Source organism: Arvicanthis niloticus, chromosome 6 (genome assembly GCF_011762505.2).
Source record: "Arvicanthis niloticus isolate mArvNil1 chromosome 6, mArvNil1.pat.X, whole genome shotgun sequence".
In the NCBI taxonomy this organism is placed as follows: domain Eukaryota; kingdom Metazoa; phylum Chordata; class Mammalia; order Rodentia; family Muridae; genus Arvicanthis; species Arvicanthis niloticus.
Genome location: NC_047663.1, coordinates 60,870,639 through 60,881,288, shown reverse-complemented (window position 1 = coordinate 60,881,288; position 10,650 = coordinate 60,870,639). Strand labels below are relative to the sequence as shown.

General features: G+C 53.3%; 1 protein-coding gene across 2 annotated transcripts in view; it reads left to right on the top strand.

Moving 5' to 3' along the window:
* Positions 1-2,336: 2,336 nt before the first annotated feature.
* Positions 2,337-10,650, top strand: part of Llgl1 (LLGL scribble cell polarity complex component 1) — a 14,484-nt gene continuing 6,170 nt past the window's right edge. Inside the window, exons 1-11 of one of the 2 annotated variants that reach the window (XM_034505432.2) lie at positions 2,337-2,570; positions 5,375-5,472; positions 7,190-7,271; positions 7,373-7,503; positions 8,473-8,628; positions 8,710-8,872; positions 8,955-9,090; positions 9,273-9,327; positions 9,482-9,636; positions 9,711-9,934; positions 10,108-10,175. In XM_034505432.2, the coding sequence (XP_034361323.1) occupies positions 2,490-2,570; positions 5,375-5,472; positions 7,190-7,271; positions 7,373-7,503; positions 8,473-8,628; positions 8,710-8,872; positions 8,955-9,090; positions 9,273-9,327; positions 9,482-9,636; positions 9,711-9,934; positions 10,108-10,175 (1,349 nt within the window). In that variant the 5' untranslated portion in view covers positions 2,337-2,489. The remainder of the gene's footprint in view (positions 2,571-5,374; positions 5,473-7,189; positions 7,272-7,372; positions 7,504-8,472; positions 8,629-8,709; positions 8,873-8,954; positions 9,091-9,272; positions 9,328-9,481; positions 9,637-9,710; positions 9,935-10,107; positions 10,176-10,650) is intronic. The other variant, XM_034505433.2, reaches the window with a different exon arrangement.

Here is a 10,650-nt window from a genome sequence, read left to right as displayed (position 1 = left end):
CCTCCCCTCTCTCCCCACGTGGTACAGCTCAGTCTGCTCACATCCACTTTGGGCTCTCCCCGATATCCCTGCCCCTGCCATGCTCACCCACACGACTATAATAAACCTCCATCATGCATCATACTTAGGAGCAGTCAATTTCCTTTTTTATTTATTTTTTCATTCATCTGGTGCCTAAATCTGGGACCAATCATGTTTCCTTTCCTTTTAATTTCTTTTATCTGCTCCTCTTCCTTCTCTTCTTTTCATTCCGTAAACACCTGTTACAGCAGCAGGTAAGGAGGCTGAAGAAGGAAGAGCAGGAATTCAAGAGCAACGTGGGTTATATAACATGGGTTATATATTTGTCTCAGAAACAAAACCATAGGCCAGGTATAGTCGCAGGTATGAGGGCACACATCTTTAATCCCATTGCTCCAGAGGCTGCTCTGTGAGTTTGAGGCTGATCTATGTAGTAAATTCCAAACCTGTCAGGACTACCCAGTGAGATCCTGTCATAAATAAATAATGAATAGATCAATAAATTCAATATGAAAAATAAAAGTCACTCTTTTTTTTTTACATTTTTAAAAAATTTATTTTATATGTATATAATGAGTGCTCTATCTGAATGCACACCTGTAGGCTAGAAGAGAGCATCAGACCCCATTATAGATGGTTGTGAGCCACCATGTAGATGCTGGGAATTGAACTCTGGACTTCTGGAAGAACAGCCAGTGCCTTTACCTGCTGAGCCACCTCTCAGCCCCCATTATTTTATTTTATTTTTTAAGATTTATTTAAAGTATGAGTGCTCTATCTGCATGTTCACTTGCATGCCAGAAGAGGGCATCAGATCGCATTATAAATGGTTCAGAGCCACCAAACGGTTTCTGGGAATTGAACTCAGGACCTCGAAGAGCAGTGTTTTTAACTGCTGAGCCATCTTTTCAGCCTTAAAAGTCATTCTTTACGTCCATCAAACAACAGAAGTTATTTGTTGCTGTTTTGTTGTCTTGTGTTTGTTTTGTTTTGTTTTTGTGACTGCTGCGTAAATTTCTAGGGGTTGGTTACCTGGGTAATCACTTTTACTGTAACTATGAGGGTAGAGAAAGCCCGTGCTCCTGTGGAGCACGACCTGAGCAGGCGCAAGCTGGAGATCTAACATGGGGTAGGACAAGGACTGCAGCCTAGGCCTCTGAGTTGCTTCTGATGATGACTGGTGTGGGGTCTGATCTTGGTCTGTGTTGGCTGTTCCTGTCTCTTCCTCTGTGAATCTGGGGTGATATCGCTTTAAAACTGTGTGGTATTTGTGCCTTTCTCAGGGAGCTCTTAAAATCATTAAGCCCACTGAGCTCAGGAGGGGCCCTTTGCTGGCAAGCCAACCACTTTAGCTACAGCATGGGAAAGAGCTGTGAGTAGGGCAGGCTGAGCAAAGCCGGTCGTGGGCAGTCTGGAGATAGCTGCTGAGCAGCTGCCTGAGGGTTAGGGGTCAACGCCTCCTCTCTTGACAAAAATGGTAGGATGGGGGCTTAGCCTGCTTAAACTCCTGGGATCTCCCCCAACACTGAGCCCCTCAGCTAGCAGGAAAAGGTTCAGCCTGGAGGCCATTGTCCAGAAGAGAAAAGTCTCGGGAGGTGGGTGGGACAGGAAGAAAGTGGGGGCGGGGCGCAGCTTTGTTCTCGGAGTTCCCTGTAGGGGTGGGGGAACCGGGTGAGAAGCCCGTATCCAGCTCTTGTTCAGCCCGGTATGCCGCCACCTCCTGCAGCCCTCCGCCCCTTTTCTTTGCCTCACGTCCCTCTCAAGGATCTTTTGAGCCGGTGCAAACCGAACCCTTTGTGTTGGGTTATGAATAATAACTCCGAACGAATTGAGAAATGTTTTTTTGAGACAGTTTTACTATGTAGCTTTAGGCTGGCCAGGAACTCAGAGAGATCTGCCTGCCTCTGCTTGCCTCCTGATTGCTAGAATTAAAGTTGTGTACAACCATCCCCGGCTCCTAGAGAGGGGTTCTTCAGTAATAGTTGAGATAAAAAGCATGGTGTGGGAGACACACCGGGGGAGTAGGCAAAGTAGTGATCTGTGAAAACTGGCTACACAAACTTTGTAACAACGGCCAAGATGGGGGAAGTGGGGCCTGGAGGGGCTAGAGAATTGTCCCTGGCTTTATGAGAATGTTCATGTAGCTCAATCATGAGTGGAAAACAACCTTCACCAACCCACAGCCCAGCTTCCCACGGTTAGGATCCACCTTCGGACTACAAGTCCCAGCAGGCCTCCGCACCATTGCGCATGCGTAACTGGGGCCCCCTGGCGAGCCCGGCGAGCCCGGGGGCCCCGTTCTCGCCCATTGTCTGGCGAGCAAGGGGCGGCACGGCACGGCGGGCACGCTCACGTCGTGGGTCGGGCGGGCGTCCGTGGCGTCCCGCGCCTCCGTGCAGGCCCCGCCCCGCGCCTCAGGACCGGCGGGGCCGGGCGCATCCCGCGGCGGTGGCGGAGGCGGGCGCAAGATGATGAAGTTTCGGTTCCGGCGGCAAGGCGCCGACCCGCAGCGCGAGAAGCTCAAGCAGGAGCTCTTCGCCTTCCACAAGGTGCGGCGGCGGGGGCGCAGGCGGCTCGGGCGGGCCACAGCGGGCCGCCTCTGCCCTGCGAACGCCGCGCTGCTCGGGTGTGCCTAGTCGGGGTCTCGGGCTATGCCCCGCGCCGTGCCGTGCGCCTTCGGGCTCCTCTTGTTTCTCTGCCCCTGCTCTCTGAACCCCTGATCTCTCCTGGGTGTCTCTTGGGCTCAGTGGGGTCCTCCGTCCTATCTGCCTTTCACTCTTGGCCTCTTTTCTTTCATTTTTGGTGTGTAGCCTGGCTCGGCCGAGGGACACCCAAGAGTCAGGTTTTGTTTTTCTTTAACTCTTAGGCGGGCGAGAGAAGGAAAAGTGGGGGGTGGGGCTGGGAAATCCCAGCGCCTCCACTTTTCTCCCCAGGCTCTGCCCTACCTTGGGGGTCCCAATTTCAGGGGATATGCTGGTCTGTATACCCAACTGCATTTCAAACCTTACTGCCTCAGTTTCCCCCGCCATGAATTGAGGCCAGTTTCCTCCTTGTGGATTCTGGATCTCCTTGCAACCCGGCCGGCCGGCCAGCCTGACCTTATTAAAGTTGGAGAGACGTGATACAGAAGGAATCCCAGGAAAGGCCTCAGCCCCCACCTCGTCTGCACTCCAATATAGAGATCCGCAAGGCTAACTCTTATCTGTACTGGTGGGGCTCGGGTTAGATGTTACTTTTATCCCAAAGCCTGTGTGCATCCATCCGTTGAGGATTCGATTTCTCATTTCCATTACACACGAGAAAAAAAAAATTGAGGTTCAGTAGGGAGAGGGCCGCTTATCTTTCTTGCCTTGCTGTGTGATAGCGATGAAGTAGGAGTTTTGAAGCAGCTGCTACTGTCCTGAGCAGAACTTAGGGACCCTGGACTTCTCTTAGGAGGCATGTTTCAGGGGGAGGCCCTACCATGGCTCAATTTTTCTTGTTGAGATTTCAGATAGCAATGATGGGGGTGCCAGGCTTTACAGACACCATGACTAAGAACCTGCCAAAGACCTGCGAGGATAGGCTCCTCGGATGTGAGCTTCTTTTTTGCTCACTATGAGGGTGCACCCCATGAAACAAGAAGAGAATGGGTCTTGGCCAGGGAATGACCTGCACAGTCATGAAGGGGCCCTGGAGCATGACTCCCCCTGGCTGATGCTACAGTGGTGGGAGTTAAGGAGGGTGAGGCCCAGTTTGAGTGGGCAGCCATGATAGGAGATAGATCATCTTGGGGAAAGGGTTTGATTGCCAGAGGGAGTGTTAGGAGATCTCTAGGGAATAAGCCCCAGATTCTTGAGTTAGGGCTTGTGGGCAAGGGTGAACAGTGGGTATTGAGTTTAAATCCAGCTCAGACCACAAATTACAAATTGCCTATAAGATGTGCGTCTCATACTAGTTTAATTTGGATCCCTGCCTTCCTGGTGCCAGGGCACAGTGGACACTTCTTCACTGAAGGGGTGGTTTATTCACTGGGAAAGGATAAGGATGGAAAGCCAGAAGAATAAAATATATAGTAGTTCACAGGGTCGGCTAGTGCTGTGGATAAAATATGGCGTGATGAGGGTGTGGGAATATGGACTGGGATGATGACGTAGGTGGGACCAGTTAGGGAGGCCTTTCAGAGCTGGTCATTTGGGAGTGCCAGGTAAAGCACAGTGTGGTGAAGGAGGGAACAGAAGGAATGCAGAAGATGCCAAAGCTTTAGCAAGAGCTGCTTAGCATAAGAGCAAAGGGAGTCATGTGGACTGGGATGCCCAGAGAGGGACAGCATGGTAAGGATTTGGCTTTGACTGTGGATCAGCAGGAATCTCCTGGAGGCCCCAAGTAGAGGAGGTAGGGATGGATGGCTGGTTTCCACAGGTGACTGAGCACTTGGCCAGGCCGGCATTGGGTGGGCCTGGAGCAGGGTGTGAGAAGGGTTACTTTTGTGTGTCTTAGAACTAAGATGACAGAGCTCAGGAATTGATTGGAGTTGAGGTGCAAAGGGTAGGCACTAGATAAGGGACCTAGCATCTCTTCCATAAGACGAGCCTGGTGGTGCCCACTAAGGACTGGGGGGACTTGCCGAACTGTCATGTTCTGGTGTCTCTCAGACATTGAACTCTAAGCCTGGGGCTAACTAGAGGAAGTCAGTCTAGACGGGCATGACAGTTCTGTGGGAAAGGGAATTCCCCCACCAACTGGTATGGTTGGTTGGTGGCTCTGATCTCTGGATGGCTCACTGTCACTGCCAAGTGTAATCAGGCTGGATGGAGAACTGTGTTCAGCCCAAAACTGCTTAGGTAGGCTCTGCCACTCCACCTACCCTTCCCGATGTAGCTCCATGTAGATGGCCTCTTACATTTATGTATTTATTTTTGAGATAATATCGTATTATGTGGTCTATGCTGTCCTCTATCTTGGGATCCTCCTGCCTTCACCTTCCAAATGCTATGAGTATAGCCATGTGCTGCCAGTCCATATTTGACATCTCTTGAAGGTATTCATGTCCCAATCACACTTCGGCATGAGTGGGAGCTACTTGTTGGATGGGCCAGTGGGAGGAAGTGCAGTCGTGTCAAAGGAGGGAGTAGGTATTGGAGCTTAGTGTATAAGGAAGGACCTGGTCTCACAAAGAGCGAAGAAGCAGGTAGGGAGCGTCAGCATCCACACTGATAATACTCAGGTCTCAGATGCTATCCGCACTTCTGATGGCACTGGGATTCCTGTTTTCTGGCTCGCTCCGTGTGGGGAGGTGGACAGCACCTTCTGGGCCAGTTGGAAACAGAAGTCCCTAGGTGTGTTGCCCATGGAGCCCTTTCTTCTCTCATAGACTGTGGAGCATGGCTTCCCTAATCAGCCCAGTGCCTTTGCCTTCGACCCTGAGCTTCGCATCATGGCCATCGGTACCAGGTCTGGGGCTGTCAAGATGTATCCTTTGCTCCAGAGGTGCTCAGGGTTCTCGAGGATCTCTCATGTGCTGCTCACTGGGATTCTAGCATGGCAGGTGCTTTATGGAGACAGCAGTGTTATTGGGGCCTTGGAAGAGGTTGCTTTGCCGGTGATGATTCACTCCTTTCAGAAATGAGAGGGTCTTTTTGTTGGGAGATGGGTGATTGGAAGGGAGGTCAGCTGTCCCTTGCTGTCTTTTAGCCTGTCAGTTCTTAGGTGATCCTACCTTCATTTTGGCAATTGTGACAGGCAGTTAGGGGTGGCCTGTGGGCCCTAGTGAGAGGATGGGCACGTGTATACACACACACACACAAATAGGAAGACCCATGTGTTCAGCCCAGGGGGTGAGGGCAGTGCCAGGCTCAGCATGGTGAGCGCAACACTGCCCCCATCTGGACCCTGATGCCGTACAATAGGCTGAGTGAGCTGTACAATGCAGGCTTTTTCCTGTAGTCCAGGGTGGGGGTGGGGCAACAGGCTGCTGAGTGTTTCCTTACTCTTGTAATACCACCCTAACCTGCCTTCAGGAAAACTGAGGTGCAGAGTCTGGCTAGAAGCAGCTTGGTAAAGGTGATCCCCCACCTCCTCACTGAGACTAAGAGCTGGAGCACTAGGTTGGGGTGGGAATGTGGCCCAGGGTTTATGAGGTGATAGCCTGTGTTAGGGAATGTGTCTGGATAGGGTTGTCCTTTTCTCTGTTGTGGGCCATTGGGTGTGTGGTGGACAGTTACTAGGATGAGCACTGTGCTGTGCTGCCACTCCACTGCTGTGACCTTGTCCATATTAGAGTGGCCCATGGTCTTCACTGCCAGGTGCTTAGAGCTGTCCTTGTGGGAGTTGGCCCCTCATGTTTAGTACAGATGAGGAAGCCAAAGCCCAGACCCCCTTCTCTTCCTACATTCCCATAGCCATGAGCCCCTGAGGTCGGGAAACTGAGGCTGGAAAATACCACCCTTGGTCTCTAAAGCCTCCCCTCCCCCTGCAGGGCAATCCTATCTCCTGGGAGACCCTGCTTCCTGCCAGCTGCCCCTGTCCTCTCTTTGTCATCCTTGCCAGCCTCTTCAGGGAGTCCCAGCTCAATATCCAGGCAACTTCTCCTTCCTTGTCACTGGGACAACATCACTGACCCATCTCTTAGCTCTCTTGGGCCCGTTCAGCTTTGCTGGTCACCATCAATCCTGGAGTTGCTGGGTCTCAGGGCACTTGTTCAAGTGGATCTCTTCTTGTCTTCTCGTCTGTGTACGCATCTGGAACCTGGGTCGTGGAAGCTGTTGGCTACCTGCTCTGGAGGGAGCTTGGGGTTCTTGCCCGTAGTCAGGGTTGCTGGATCTGGTGCTGCTCTGTTATGCCTAGGCCTGGTTAACCTCTACTGTAAGGCGCTGGGTCAGCGCAGGTGCATCCAAGGCCTCATTTGTGCCATGCTGGAGCCACAAAGCAGTTTTTTATTCTTATTCCATTGGCACCAGCTTTCTGGGTTTGAGTCATTGGCCTGCTGTGCAGATGAGGGCTTGAAAACCTGTAGCAGTACCCGACTGGGGTTGGGGGATGTGTGGATTCTGTGGGTACCTTGGGTACAGGAGCAGAGTTGCTTTAGGAAGTGGGGGTCAACAGGAGACTGCTGGACTCCTGGATGGCCAGGGCCTGTCTGACTGTCCTGGCTTGCCTGCATGTGTTTGTCCTTGACAAGTTACCTTAGCTATGGTGCACCTGGAGTGGAATTTACAGGCCTACATCGGGATACAGCCACCGTCACCCAGATGCATTTCCTGCCTGGTCAGGTGACTATCTGCCTTCCTTCACCAGCATCAGGTGGTCCCCATCCCCATGTTCTCCTCCCCTCCAGGCTATCCCCATTTTGGTTTCTGCTCCTTCCCATCAGGGCCGCCTCCTGACCCTGCTAGATGACAGCAGCCTGCATCTGTGGGAGATCATCCATCATAATGGCTGTGCCCACCTGGAGGAAGGGCTCAGCTTCCACCCACCCAGCCGGCCCAGTTTTGACAATACCAGGTACTGGAGGACCAGGCTGGGGTTAGCCACTGGGCAGAGGTATTAGAGAGGGCCTCTGAGCCTGCTCTGCTGAGGCAGGGCAGACACAGTTGGGGTATGGTTCAGGAGCCCTGCCTGGATAGAACCCTGTTTGAAGTGTTATTCTTTGAAGATAGGGTTAGAGGTGTGGCCAGCTGAGTCTGAGGCCAGTGGGTAGAGTCTGTGCTTCCCACTGTGTGGGCGCCTTTAGTTTGGGGGGACCCAGTGAATAGAATATGTTATATACTCAACTCCTTAGACCTTTAGGCTGGCACTATACTCTCTAGAGAGTTGGGACAGTTCTATGCCAAGGTAATATCAGCAAAGGCTCAGTCTCAGGCTAGCCTTGAATTTTTAGTGATTCTCCAGCCGTAATCTCCCAAGTGTAGGGTTACTGGTGTGTGCCCCCACGTTTGACCTGCTGGCTTCTTAAGTTGGGATAGGCCGGGCCATGGTTGATTGTTGGGAGGATTCTCCAGGGTATGCTTGGTGAGGTGCTAGCCGGATGCCTGGTTGTGCACAGCAGGCCAGGTAGAGAGAGGATCTTTCCCTCAGGTATGCTGGAAATAGCTGGAATGGGATAGTCTTTGCCCACAGTTTAGTTCCTGTCCTGTCCTGGTCACTATTTGGGCCCCTGAAGTCTGAGGTGTCTAGAAGACTGGTGTTGGGGACCCTGGCTAGGGTAGTGCTCTGATTCTGCCTGAGAGAAGCAAGGTGAGTCTTTTGAGACCTGGGGAACTTATTTTTATTCCTTTCTTTGCTGGCATGCTGGGGGATAATTGAGTAGGCTAATTACACTGCACGTAGCCTTCCCAGGGTGTCAGCCTGTGCTGTTAACAGGCCCTGTGAATGCACAGGGGTTTAGGAGAGCCCATAGAGCAGGTCCAGGTCGCTCCGCTTTCCCCAGCAGGTAGATGGCTTGCCTTAACTCTCTCCCCCTCTTTCCTGCAGTTTCCCTGCCAGTCTAACCCGTGTCACTGTGGTCCTGCTGGCAGCTGGCAGTACAGCGGCCCTGGGAACCGAGAGTGGTAGCATATTCTTCCTGGATGTAGCCACCCTGGCACTGCTGGAGGGGCAGACTCTCAGCCCGGAGGAGGTTCTGCGCAGGTGAGCTGCAGGTGAGCAGCAGGCAGGAGGACCTTCCCATTTTTGGGAAGTTCTCCTGACTGTCTGGGGCACTCTCTGCAGTGTGCCAGATGACTACCGGTGTGGAAAGGCCTTGGGCCCTGTGGAGTCACTTCAGGGACATCTACAAGACCCCAGCAAGATCCTCATAGGCTATAGTCGGGGCTTACTGGTCATCTGGAGCCAGGCCACACAGTCTGTGGACCATGTTTTCCTGGGTAACCAGGTAAGCTAGTGAGGCCCGCATGCTCCTCCTCCAGGCCCTTGTTCACACCTGCTGGCTCATGCCATTGTATCCTCGTCCATAGCAGCTGGAGAGCCTGTGTTGGGGGCGTGGTGGCAGCAGCATTATCAGTTCACACAGTGATGGCAGCTATGCCATCTGGTCCACAGACACTGGCAGCCCCCCAACGCTGCAGCCTACTGTAGTGACCACGCCCTATGGTGAGCACTGGGATGGCTTGAGCTAAGGGTGGGGACTGGAGGGCCAGCTGGCCTTGATGAGGGCACTGCATAGCCAACTGTACAGAAGGAGCCTCCGGGGGGGTATCGCCGGGTATGGGCCATATCTTGGGGAGAGGCACATGGATGAGGAATGGGAGGTCTGACACTCTCCCCACCCCCAGGCCCCTTCCCCTGCAAGGCCATCAACAAGATTCTGTGGCGGAGCTGTGAGTCAGGGTAGGTAGAGGGGTCAGTGTGGGAGGGGGCTTGTCTGGCTGGGGACTAGAGAATTAGGCTCTGGGCATATAGGGGTTAAGCCCTTACTGGGTTATCCAGCGTGTGCCTGGTTCTCCAGGAGCTCCTGGTTCACGTGGCACCCCTCCCCTTGCAGAGACCACTTTATCATCTTCAGTGGTGGCATGCCTCGAGCCAGCTATGGTGACCGCCACTGTGTGAGTGTACTTCGAGCAGAGACACTGGTGACCCTAGACTTCACCTCCCGTGTCATTGACTTCTTCACTGTGCACAGCACACAGCCAGAGGATGGTGAGTATTCCACCCCCCTCACCCCAGCTGGCCCAGTGTGGCTTTAAGCTGAGCTTACTCACCCAATTCCACAGAATTTGACAACCCCCAGGCCCTAGCTGTGCTTCTGGAGGAGGAGCTGGTGGTGCTAGACCTGCAGACACCAGGCTGGCCAGCTGTGCCTGCCCCTTACCTGGCCCCACTGCATTCGTCAGCTATCACCTGCTCTGCCCATGTTGCCAATGTCCCCAGCAAGCTGTGGGCCCGCATTGTAAGTGCTGGTGAGCGGCAGAGCCCGCAGCCTGCCTCCAGTGCCTTGGTGAGTGTGTGTGGGTGTCTTGTGACTCTGGGAGGGGTGGTGAGGTGGGGGCTGTTCTGGTGGAGGGCACTGTCTAGCCCAGACTAGAGATGGGCGTGCGGGAGGCATATGGTGAGGATGAGGAGGAGGCCTTCAACCTAACTTTGAGCTTCTGTCTTTGTTGGCTTTCTTAGAGTTGGCCCATTACTGGGGGCCGGAACTTGGCCCAGGAACCCTCGCAGCGTGGGCTGCTGTTGACCGGGTAGGTGTGGGTGGCAGACAAGGCCCTGCACCTATGAGGCCTTATTTGTTTCTTGAATGTTCCAGATTCTTTGGGTGCTGAAGTGCTCGGTGACTCAGGCTTAGTCCTAGCAAATCTGATCTGAGTTGTTCTGTTAGGAAGCCTCCCTTGATTCTGGCTCAAAGCCCTACCCTGCACTTCCTCTTGGCCTGGGACTGAGTTCCAGCCTAGCCTAGGCTCCACCCACCTGGCTTGCCTGCCATCGACTGGAAAATCTGGGTTGGCCTATGCTGACTCTGACAGTCAGGTGCTAGAAACTCCAGGCTAGGTCTGGGTACTGGTGACTCAGGCCTTACTAACTGCCCTGCCCTCCCTCCTGCCTGTCTTGGGACCCTCAGGCCTTTCAAGGTGGCTTGCCCTTTCCTGTTGGAAGCCTGCTATGGCCTCAGGGATGCTGGAGAGCCTGAACCACCTCATTCTAGTTCCTTTCCAACTG